Here is a 12,952-nt window from a genome sequence, read left to right as displayed (position 1 = left end):
TGTGTTCATTTTATTCAGATGTATTCATCTAGTTTTGGAAATCAGTGCAAGAATTATTCGATTGCATTAAATTCTCTCCACTATGGATAGTATTTCAAAATTTACAGTCGATTCTAAGTTTGCAATTATTGTTAAGTGACGTTTGAAAGATGTTTGAGGTGTACTCAAGACTAACATCTTATCAAAATACAGACTAAATTACTGAAATTGCTTCAAGAAATTGCATTTCTGAAAAATCACTAAATTTAATGAAAGGTGTAAGTTGAAGTTTCTAAATTTACGCGGAGTAAACATTCAGAATTAAGGTGAAAAATGTACGGAACGATCGAGATCGATCCTTTAATTATTCCGCCACAGCGTGTACAATACAGGGTGTAAAAATGAAGGGGTAGGGGGTGAAAGGCGCTATCGGCAAGCCGTAAATGTATCAGTACGGAGCCGAGTTTACGATCCGAATCGTGCCGTAATAAAAAAACTTACGCTTGATAAAAAAGCCCCACCTACGTGTGTTTACACACACGAACTCGCGACCTTTTTTTTATTAAGAATTGATAACGTCGCCCTTCAGACGGCTTGAATATGAAAGCACACGGAGGCCTTAACGCGTGGAATAGTCCATGGAACAGTCTCCAATGACACAGTATTTACGGAAGATTATATCTAAACCTGAGCCGAGAGGTTACTCAAACTTCCTATAATCGAATACTGTAACACTTTTTTAAATAAAGGTTCCATAGAAAACCTTTATCATGGATCAGCGAAGAAAGATCTATGACAATAATCGTGTGATATCTTTTTCCGTTACCTCTTAAATATTAACATGTTGACTGCCACAGTTTTTACTATTGGGACAATAACATAATAAAATATATTCGTTTCTGTCTTCGCTATTAGCCATATTAGTATTCACGCATTCAGTTGAATACTCATTACTTTCAACATTACTAATTGTATTTACGAAATGTTAGATGCTTCCGTTCTGAAATTGAATATTTCTTCGTATAGTTTAATGGCTCAACCTGTTAAATATATTTTATTACGAGCGTAAAATAAAAAATACTTTTAGCGGTCCAAATTCGACAAACTTCCTCTATATCATATTTCGATTATATATTTCACAAATAAACAAACTTATATATCTAGATCCCAGAGCCAGAGTGTGTTAAGTCACACTTTTCAAACTTTAGAGGAAAACAAATCAAAGTTGCGGAAACCTTGTAACTTTGGAACCGTTCGGTAAGAATTGAGCGAGAAACAATCGCTACCTTCGAACTATTGAATGGATTTAAGACAAGCTCCTATATGTAGAAATAGTGAACTTTAATTCCCGTATGTGATGGACTTTATACTGTTTGGCTCGGAACAAAATATGGACTTAATATGATTTTCAGACTATTATATTAAAAACTATACAACCTAGAACGAAAGAATTTTTACGTAGTAAAAATTGCGTTGAGAACGTATGAAAAGTCATTTTTTCAAAAAGTGGACGTAATACATTCTAGCCCTGAGGTCCAGATATATATAAAATTATCTCAATCTTCCACGTTACGTTTTTACACCATCAGCGAAAACATAATTTACCACGCAGTACACTACACAGTTGTTTCTGTTGTTCCATCAATTACTTTTTGCCAGGTATAGCGTACATACACGTTGACTGAATATTAATCATCATTATTTGCTATCTACATTATTTATCGACCCAAGCCGCGCTATTAACAGCCAGTTTACTTCCCGCCTCGACCACGTATCGCTTCGTTCCACGGCGAGACATGCGTGTATATCCCGTAGCAAAGTTGGGTACAATTATTTTCGAATAACACACAGTAAAAAGCTACAATATCTGAAGTTCTCATCCTGAGCTTTAAACAATTAATGAGATTAAATAATTGTTTGCCAAATATCGACTAATTTAAAAAGAAATGTTATTTTATTAATAATGTCGAACTACTTTCTTTATCTTTTATTTCCTTTCTTTTTTTTTATTCGTTATTCGGGACTGTTTATTTAAATAATGAATTTGCCTATCTCTGTCCCGTAGTGTAAGGTATTTCGTCTCGTGGCGCGAGTATCCTATCGGCCATTCTCGAGTGTTGCTGTATCGATCCAAATTCCACAGATTTTATATTCACCGGTCGGAACACGGACAGTTTCTCTATCTGCGCGCGTACAGGCGTACCCGATAAGGGTGATAACGAATTTCGTTAAATCGCGAATATCGAACGCGAATTTCAAATCCACGCGCTAGGAAAATATCACGCTCCCCCACCCCCACACACCCCCCGATCCATTACTGGTAGACGACGACGGACCACTTTTCACGCGACCGTGGTGCTCGAAACGTGGCGGTAACGGATACGCTCGAAACTCTGCGAAACGCGTGCAATATTACTGTATCATGAAGATAAGCTGTAACGATAACACGATTTATACGTGAGATTGCTGAAGGGAAAAATAGCAGAGATAAATGATAGTTTACCTTGTCGCAGTCATCGACTTAACCCTTTCATTTCCAAATTATCTAACAACTACGAAGAAATATTTCTTTTTGCATTTTTCTCTATACTGCACGATATATAAATGATTCACAAGAGTATTTCAATATTTTGAAAACGTTTAATACCATTTCTTATTCGTTACCGTTTGGCGACTTCTTTTGTACTTCTATCACAATTATGTGTATAATAATTGACATTATAACGTTGTTATAATACGTAATAAAACCCATTTCTTGTTACCTTCGGTGAACCCTAGTGAAATATTTAATAGAAATTACAGTATTATGTTTCTTATTGTATTGTTAATATTACTCAGCCCATGGATTCCAGTAAATGAAAGAAACAAAGGACAATAATGTCTTACGTTACCGATAAGCCTTTGAAAGCATTAAAGTGATTTTGCGGATAATACCATTTCCAGAAATGTTTTTTGTTACACGTAACTATAGCTCACATTGAAACAAATTTAATGATCATAGATCATCGTGGTTCACAGTTTTTAGGATACAAACACGCGTAATACCATGCCTATGGGATATCAGTGTATAAAGGAGCAATGGAGATAGGGTAGAGGAACCAACATCGATAGAGAGGGGAAGGGACCCTAAGCTACGGGAGCTTACATTTGAAATGCCTGTCACAGTTACTTAAGGTCAATCAAGGTCAGCGATAGAACGCAAAAGATGTATGGAGTGAAACATATAAACGTGAGAATCGAATATATTCAAGTATATTGAAGATATAAAATGGTATTATTACACGAAGCTGAGGTGCTTTTGTGGATTTGAAAATTACGAATTATTTATATTTTAATGTACCAGGAGAAACGAAACAAGTGGTGTTTCTCATCCAATAAAAAAATAAACGAAAATTGGTTTGCCCCATTTCTTCTCCATTTCTCATAAATTGCTTTGCCTTTTACTTCTTCTTCCCGGAATGAAATGCCCGAAAAGAGTCCAGCGAATCAAAATGCATCCGGCAAAATGCACGTCACACTTGCGACAATAGTATTAATCGATTTACCGCGTGAAATATTCACGATTAAAACGGAACGCCTGCTAATAAAAAAGTTGGAAAAAGTTCGAGTTTTAACCGACCCGACACACGCGCAGGAAATAGTTCTATTTTCGTGGGCTTTGGAAAATCAATTTCTTTGTTCGAGTACGAAGCGTTGACGTAGTCTTGTTTTGTTGATTGTTTCGGAGGAAATCTCATTTTTCGCGGGAATCATTTGACTTTTTATTGGGTCGACGACGTTTTTATGGTCTGGAAATAGTATGAGAGAAATAGTATGAACGTGTCGAAAAATTATACGTGGAATGTTAATTACTCTTGTGCGTGAGATAGGTTTTTTCCTTATACGCTTTTTTTTTTAAATATAGATGTCAATTAGATAAATCTATTAAGTTTGACTTAACTAAAGACCGTAATGGTACTATAAAACGAAGTCAAGAGTTCACTTAAGTCGGAATTTAATTCATTTCTTTTGTCAGAAACAATTTGCAGACTGGAAATATACACTTATGTTAAAGAATACACACTAAAGATGTAAATTTAATTGTTTGGATATGCATTATTGTTTATATTATCATTTGCATGAATGCTTCCTGTGATAGACATAGCAAGAAAAATGTCCTTTAAAGTACCAAGTATTGAAAAGTATTAGAACACAGGCTTGCCAATGATCGATACAAAATCGATCAATTACATTTTGTTGAGAATAAAGGGTAAATAAGACACTTACATAATTCATATAAGCACATGCGAGATGTATGAATACATCTGTCATCTAATTCTATTTTCGTGGTCAGATTTTGTGGGATCTTTGAACCCCATTACCATTTTTGCGTCGCTACCCAACAATATTGTAATTTTAATAATGTAATTTTCTGGCAGATGCTTCGAGGGCTCCATAGCCCCTTTACCATTTCAGTATCAATAACCAACGTTACCGATAAAGCATGAAATCTGAATATTCCATTCATGTTACGTGTATCCGAAATGATTTGGCGGGAATCAAAATATCTGATAGAATGTTTAACAACTCCCACCGAAAATGTGATTGTTCTAAACAATACATTGCAGAAAATATTAAATCTATTTGTAAAACAATTTTTATAATATAATTACAAGCATACGTGAAACTCAATACTTTATTTAATGCAAACAATCACATACATATTCGACTATTTTAAGAAATATAAATAATATAATTAAAAATGAATTCATTCCTTTCTCACGTCTCCTACGATTGAAATAAAGGTATATAAAATTACGAGACTATGATTACTTCCCTTCCTTAATTTCTGTTGCTCTAAACTCTAAACCAGCGGGGCCGTTTCTGGGTAACTGGCGGTCCAGGTAAAAAAACAATCTCGCCGCCCTTATTAATTTAGTATTATTTAATTAAGAATTTGATATGCAGTGTTTACTTTGATATCTATATGTAGGTATCTACACAGTTTTAAACAGTTATCATGCTAAACAAATATTTTTTAATCGTAACATCGATCTAAGGTAATTGTTGGTTTATGTAAGTATAACCAGAGCGACTCGATGCGGATCCGAGAAGATTGAAGCGAACTGAACCACTAAAATCACTGTCTGTCTAAGTCGTCGATAATACAGATTCCGTTGGTCACAAAACTCCCTCGGAAGCTTATAAGATAAAATCGTCTATCAACCCCATCTGTGTCTTTACCGACGTTGCGGTGTCGGTACAATCGCTGACCTATACTACTTGCCATCTGCGTCCTACCCATAGGGCAACACTTCCGTCCCTACACTAAATTCTATCAACGTCTCTATCGACAACAGGGAATCACAAAAATATAACAAGTATAATTTATTCAACAGTTGAAGTTTCAAGTATTACGATATTACAATTTGTTATAATTTACATGGAAATGAAACTTTCAAAATATTGAGAATGATATGTATATCTAAGGGGATCGTAGAAATCGCGTAAAATCAATGTAGAATGGTCATGCTGTCGGGGAGAATTTACAGAACTCACAGTATTGAATTAATTATCCGCGGTTTTCTCGCGTTCGAATATAGAAACCTTTCATACGCGTGATATGGATGCACATCGCCTCTCGATATTTATTTTGTAGCGGACGTACACATGGATTCCGCTGGCAACCAGGTTGCATATTAACGAGCTGACATATGGAAACCTGACATGTTTGCAGCACACGTGCCCGGCCCTGATGGATGTAAAAGCCGTTATTGATAGGTTCTCTTCCGTAGAGTGATCCTCTATAGTAGAACATTTTGCTATTGACGAATAATCCTTCTTTCTTACTTCGTCTAATCAAATGTATCGAGAATAACATACTAGGTTGAAGTAAATAATAGAATAAGCTACTAATAGGATGTATATACCATTATCAGTGGGTTTGTTCGGTAGATAGGTCCTCTACATTCGAACGTTTTGCTACTAGTAGTAGTTAACAGTTTTAACGAATATCGTTACGGACACAATTCCTGATCACTTAAGGGTAACCATCGTCGGTTTTTTAATCTGAAAATAGAAAAGTTAACCAAACCCACAAATATTGTCGTTATTCGAATAAATATATGTTTTATCTTTAATTTGGTATTAACAAAAGTGCAAAACTAGGGTTAATTAAATTATAATTTAACTTTTAAAGTAAGAAGTCGAAAGGGAGCAATTTCTGATCACCTAAATCATACATATAACTGTACCTAACGATTAACGTCTCGACTGGAATGTAAATAGTATAAAAGAAGGTTCTTCAATTCAATGTACCCACGTCCCGAAATATATTCACTATCTACACGTAAATTAGCCATTGTACTATGTATAGTAAATTTTTATTCTAAACTATATCGTGTGTTTGTCCTCAATTGCCTGTTTGTTAACAGAGATTTGTCGGAATGTGTATTACAGGAACGTAATTATAATCCATTTAACGAATGTATTTTACACCAAAGGTGAGATAATCCGCAATGCGTCAATTATTGATCTAATAACTATCGATCGCAATGAATACACGTATTGCTTCTTCGTATTCATACCGTGCTACTCCGAAACGCGCGAACATTACTTTGATGTGTTAGCTGTCAAGGTATTTCATTTCATGCATAATTATATCAGTTACCTATAATAAGTTAACGAGCTAATTTACATTTTGTATGGAAATCGAACATGCCAGAGTGGATCTCGGAAATTCGATTCCGATCGACTTGTGCAATTAATCTGCATACAATAACAATATTTACCATATTTACAAAATCAAATTTTGCGCAAAGATGTACTTCTTTATAGGTGACATTCAGAAATGTAATGAGGTTATAAGATACGCAGCAATACGCAATCTCGATCAAAGCGACAGAAGATATTCATTTGCCACAAATTAACCGTTGACATTCATCAACTAATTAGAGAACTACGTTGTCCAATTAATGGTGGACACTAATAGGTTGTCGAATATATGCAACGATCCAATTCCTCGACAGCGCAACTAACAAACAGGTTGTTGCGTATGATATGACCTATTCCACTGATTGGTATGCTTGATTATATTTTTGGAAAATCAAAATGGATGGAAAACGGCATTATTTGTATAGTAAATTAACGTGCACAGAATTATTTAAAAGGCATTCTTTTCTCTAAAGATGGAGTCAGCTGCAGTTAATGCAGCTGAATTGTGCAGCAAAAGTTATGGAAAATTTCACTTTTTCTCAAAATTAAATACATACAAATGAGAAATCAGAGATCGGGAGACGGTTTAGAGAAATTCAAGTCTTTTCGAGTATAAACAAAGGAACTTACGAGACGCATTATTTTTTTAGTTGTTAAATCAACACGTAGAAATTTCTCAACGACAAAGTAGTAATGCACGCGGAGGCGTGTGTGTCCCAAACAAAGAATAGGGGTAATTAATGGAACGGAACAAACAACGGACGCTATTAACGCTCATACAAATAGCCGGATAATTACACACCGGTTTAGGATATTCGACGCGTAATATTGACAGTATGGTTCGTTAATAGTGAGTAGATCACTAATTGATGGCTTCATCTATTCGCCAAGTGATCTGAGTTAATTATGGAAAAATAGTCACGCTCTTCTAAAAGTTATCTATTAAACAATCAGTGAGTTAAATTTTGAAAATTTGTTGCACAACCATTGTGTTCATGGTTTAAGTCTCATGCCGCTGCGTTAAATTTCGGTAAATTGTATGAATATAGTTGAATTTTTCGGTAATTTCAAATATTATCGTAAGATAAAAATTATATTACAGATTATTAGAATAGTTATTATTATGTGTATTAAAATATTAAGTCAGTGCAAAGGTTTTGATGGGTTTTGCTATAAAACAGTAGACTACTAATATTGTTTAATTATAATTCAACAATAATTTCATAAAGTACATAATAATTGTTTTATAACATGTACTTTCAGTACAAATTGTTATTGCAATAAACAAATTTTATAAATATCGTTATTATTATTATTGAAGCTATATTGTTAGAGTGTATCAGTGAATTTACTGTTTATCGCGTGTTGGGATAAACATAGCGGTTCCTCTAAACAGGTGACACATGTTATTTATGAAGTTTACACTGTTTATTTCTGTAGAAACTCGTACACCCTTATGGCACGTTAATGGTGGCTATAAAAGCTTGTACTAAATTAAGTTTTTCAACTCTAATACACACTCAATCACGTAAATTTTTCTTCCTAATGACAATATACACATTGAAATACATTAAGGAGACTGTTTATTGTTTCCACAAAACCATAACAGTAACATTATCTGCAGAAAGTCCACCAAAACATTTTTGCACTAACCCAATATATACAATTATTCATAATAAAATAATTTGCAAACAGAACCGTTACCTGAACTACCTGAGAAATTAAAACCACATGTAAACGTGAAAACTTATCGTGTCTGTCAATAAGAGGAAAGTCTGAAATTTACAATTAAACAAAAGGAAAAATTTTAACTGGTGTTTTTCGATCAGCATTAATTGCAACCACAATGTCTCTTAATCATGTATGGCTGTATGGCGTTTCAGCTCAATACAGACCGTGGACCGCAGAGTGTTAACCACGTACTCAAAGCACCCATGCAAAGAACAGAGGAGATTACTAATGAATTCCATTTCACTTACCCCATTCTGCACTGCGTAGTAGTTCTTCTGCTGTTTCTTCCAACAATTTAGCACATGGGAGGAGGAAGGGTCGTGAGAATGTTGCAGAGGATCCTCTTGCCTAGCTTCCAGTCGTCTCGTGGTTGGTGGATCGGGCCAACGGTCGAGGTTGCTCCAGTACTTTCCCTTTCGTTTCACGGCGTAATATCGATAGACAACAATCGTCATCGCGACGACCAGGGCGAGACCTGTGCCGGCTGCTGCCCCGAAGATCGCCGAGGAAATCATTACTCCTCGACTTCTTCCCTCCGACTATTTACAATTGTCGGCTGCTAATGGTTACAGGTGCCTCTTTGACCTTGAGTCTGAAAAAGTTCGACTCCATTAGACGTGAAAAGGAACCCCCGTACTACACCCACCCCAATTAGATTACACTCCGATGGAGTGTTCGCGCTTAGTTTCTCCCAGGAAATTCAACGGAGTCACCTTGTCACTGAAAGTTTGCGGCGTTGTCTCGCTGTGAGACGCTGAACGGATTGCAAGACGGTTAAGTATAATTCGTGGACATTCGATTGTGTTATCAAGTGCAATCGGTACAGGTAACCTCCATATAAAGGTCCAATTATCCTACACTACGACGGGAGGAGCCTTTGACTTAATTAAATGAGAAATATTCACAAGGACGTGGTAGCAGTTCTATAGCCGCCACAGTGTGAATAAACGTATGCCCAAACCGATTATATTAATTTGTACTGTTGCGAATCTATCGTACAGTGGTCCAGAAACAAAATCTACCAGTTCGTACGACTGTTTAATTAAAGTAATTAAAAATTTTGAAACTTAGTAATTTGACCGGTCCTAGTAGCTTTGGCCTAATAAATTCAAAATCACGACCTATGAATTTAAGTGAATTTAAATTTTCCATTTTAACGAGTTCAAAGATACCTGTTTTTCCCCCACAGAAACACTCAATCTCTGTAACGAACGTTTAAGAGAGAACAAAAAAAAAGGGTGCATCGAGAAGAATTAATGAAACCGACTCGGCGTTAAAGGTTAAACTTTACTGGCCCGACATCAAGTGGGAATAAAGAAGTAAAATATACAACGGAGTTGGGTTTAATACGATCGCCATCGTATATATTTTTCCGCGGGTGTCGCCGGTGCGTTACGATCGCGTTTACGAGTGGCTGCAAAACGCGGCGGACCATTTAACACGAACGAGAGATAGGGGAAGGATCGAGCCCGGTTAGAGACGTTGTGGAATAACCCCGTTGCGGAACTTACGGGTTTTCGTGTCGCATTCGACTCGTTACGCAATTTAGAGGAAATAGATAAATCGAGAAGAGGGTGAGACATCGAGGTTTATTCGTCCGATTTTGTGGCTGACACCGAACTGTCAGATACAGAGAATTTTAAAAGATACGAGAAGACGAAAGAACATTAAATAAATACAAGAGATAAATTGTTAAGCGAGACTATGTAGTATATTTGATAACTGGAGAAGGATAATCGGATTTCTTCTGGAATTGTTGGACTTTTCAGACGTACGAAAATGTTAGTTGCTTGATTTTTACGACGTACAAAGGAAAACGTAATATTATGTCACGAATATTCCGCCAAAGGCAGGAAAAATGACAGATATGAGAGAAAAAATGAATGTTCATGTTATTCTTCAATTATATTACGAATTTCATTAACCGCGGTTGTATTATCACTTAGTAATAATGAAAATATCACTGTACGTACGCTGTGCTATATCGTTGTGTAAATTTTCACGTGCTTTCGCACATTAATATTTTTATAGCCTCGTTTAATTGTATTACGAGCCTCGAGGTTCAATTGTACATTTGAGATAAAGATAAAAAAGGAATAATCCGCGCATTATTTTGTGCTCCATACGTAATCCACGACCTTTTTTTTACCACCCTCGTAATATGGAGTTAAATTTCGAACATCTCGACGCCCTTTTGGTCTTCCTTATATTTAACCTTGACGGTTAAGGGTTAAAAATATGTGAATTTTAAAATAAACTAGTGAAATACCTGAGGATGCAACCAACAATAATTTCCTTTTACTTTCCTCCAACATAAACGAATGTGAACGAAAACGAGAATACTAAACTTGAAGATACTAAACAATTATCAACTATTTCGAAAATTATACGTAAAACTTGTTAGCTCAAAGTGACACAGATATATGATTTAGGGGATCAGAAATTGCTCCCTTTGCACTTCTCACTTTAAAACTTAAATTATAATTTAATTGTATTACTATTTCTGCATGTTTTTTTAATACCAAGACAAAACATGGATTTACTCAAATAACAACAATTCCTTTAGATTTGGTTAATTTTTCTACTTATACCTAAAAAAAACCGCGATAGTTACTCTTAAGTAATCAGAATCTCAGTCCGTAACGATATTAATTATCAAGTTCAAAAATACCAAATTAAAAATTCATTTTAATTCGAATATCGTATAATAATCCACAACAACCTTCGTTATAAATCGCTCGTCGGGACATTCTGTAAATCTGTAATCGGGCCAACAACAATCGGAAGTACGAAGGGCGCCTTGTTAACGCTCGAATTTCGAGAGGCTGTTCGGGCGACGAGGGGACGGTTGTTATTAAATTTTGACGCACATCGTGCAATTTCCCGAGCGCATAGACCGTTTTCCTCTGGCTTCATTGCCACTCCCGCAGAAACGTGGAAGCTCGTTGAACCCACCCCCTCAAAGCTGACATCTTGATCTGTGTCACCGCGCGTCCGCCGCGGATTAATCTATTCAGTTGCTATGAGGAACGCTCATAGGCGATTTTCGTGATCCTGCGCCGGAGAAATGAGCCTGGCGATAAAAATAAAAGGGAGAACCTGAACCGTCGTTGAATGAATATGTACGCGTGAATTCGTTGGAACACGAATGGCAAAACTACGTCTATCACCGACGTTCCTCTTTCCGTGGATTAAGGTGGTTCGTGTCCAATTCGAAAGACTAGATAATTAAATAAAATTCATACAGATTGTTTATAAGAACGAAATACACACAGAAAAATTTAAAAAAGATTTACCGTTTTCGGATATAACGCGTTTTGAAGCGTTCTTGGGCAGCTTTTCATTTCTCGGCCATAGAGGAATTTTATTTTCCAAGCGCAACGCTGACACCCCTTAAATTCTTTGTTTCGTGGGTGTGTACAGTGTGGGCGTAACGCCGTTGCATCGAAGAAATAATCCACGCTATTCTACTACATTTTCCTCGTGTCTATGTAATACAATTCAACGCCTTAAAAGGATCGTGTGATTTTTATTGAGATTAGCGCAGCACAAAGTGTCGCAGAAAAATTTAAGAATATTTGTCAGAAATTCTTTACTACAACGTCTGATATGCTTTTTATTTCCTTGGCTCATTGTTACTTCATTTCATGCAGTTAATGAAGAGTTGCAACAATCGTTTCTAAAAATATATATTACATAAAGTCATAAATAATTCACGTTACCCTCCTTTGAATTTATTTGCCTACGAGACACTTATCAATTGACGTTAGTCTATTATCTCAATCGTATTATTTTTATTTACTGTATCGAAATGATGTCTTCACATATCAAAAAAGTTTCTGCATAGCTACCACAATGTATTTTCCCTAAAATAAGATAATTGTACAGTGCTAAAATTCGTTTTCATGTACATCTTGCATTTGTCTTTCGCTGAGCAGTATCGATCGCCCCCATCAAATTAATTTCAACAGTAACCCAAATACCAAATACATTTAACCTACGAAGGTTTCACAGTAAAAAGGTAGAAGACACTTTGTACGTATTGTATTTTTGTTTTATCCCAATTTTAGGTACGAGAAGTTAAATTGATCTTGTTACGTGAATCTACACGAATCCAAGTATCCATCACTGTCTATTGTAGTATAGGATCCAACGGAGGATTTAAGTGATTTTTGATAAATTGAAGACATTCCAGTTCGCACCCCCGACGACTGTACGGTTCAATTGCGAGGATATTCGTATGCGGGACACGTCGTCGAAACGATTCGAACCGCTATCGCTCGTCGAATTGACGATCACGGGTAAATTATTCTTCTCCCGGAGAGCGCCATGCAACTGCTTTCTACATCTCGAAGTATATCGTATTATTGGAAAAAAGAAATCGTATTCACGTTGCCCCGGCACTTTAGGTAATGAAACGGAAAGTGGAGGAGAAAGGTGAAATGGTCGAGGCAGAGGTATTACGAGGAAAAGTCTGTGAAAGATTCCTTCAAGTTCTCACGGAAAGATAAACCCGTACTTCTTTAATCCAGTGTTACCTTCTCGTAAT

General features: G+C 36.0%; 1 protein-coding gene across 1 annotated transcript in view; it reads right to left on the bottom strand.

Moving 5' to 3' along the window:
• LOC107185873 (synaptotagmin-6) overlaps positions 1-8,918 on the bottom strand; it is a 77,408-nt gene extending 68,490 nt beyond the window's left edge. The window contains exon 1 of the mRNA XM_015573644.1: positions 8,652-8,918. Within this exon, the coding sequence (XP_015429130.1) occupies positions 8,652-8,918 (267 nt within the window). The remainder of the gene's footprint in view (positions 1-8,651) is intronic.
• Positions 8,919-12,952: the final 4,034 nt, after the last annotated feature.

This window comes from Dufourea novaeangliae, unplaced genomic scaffold (assembly GCF_001272555.1).
Source record: "Dufourea novaeangliae isolate 0120121106 unplaced genomic scaffold, ASM127255v1 scaffold56, whole genome shotgun sequence".
Taxonomy (NCBI): domain Eukaryota; kingdom Metazoa; phylum Arthropoda; class Insecta; order Hymenoptera; family Halictidae; genus Dufourea; species Dufourea novaeangliae.
The sequence above is the reverse complement of the archived record's forward strand: the minus strand, read 5'-3'. Positions and strand labels throughout refer to the sequence as shown.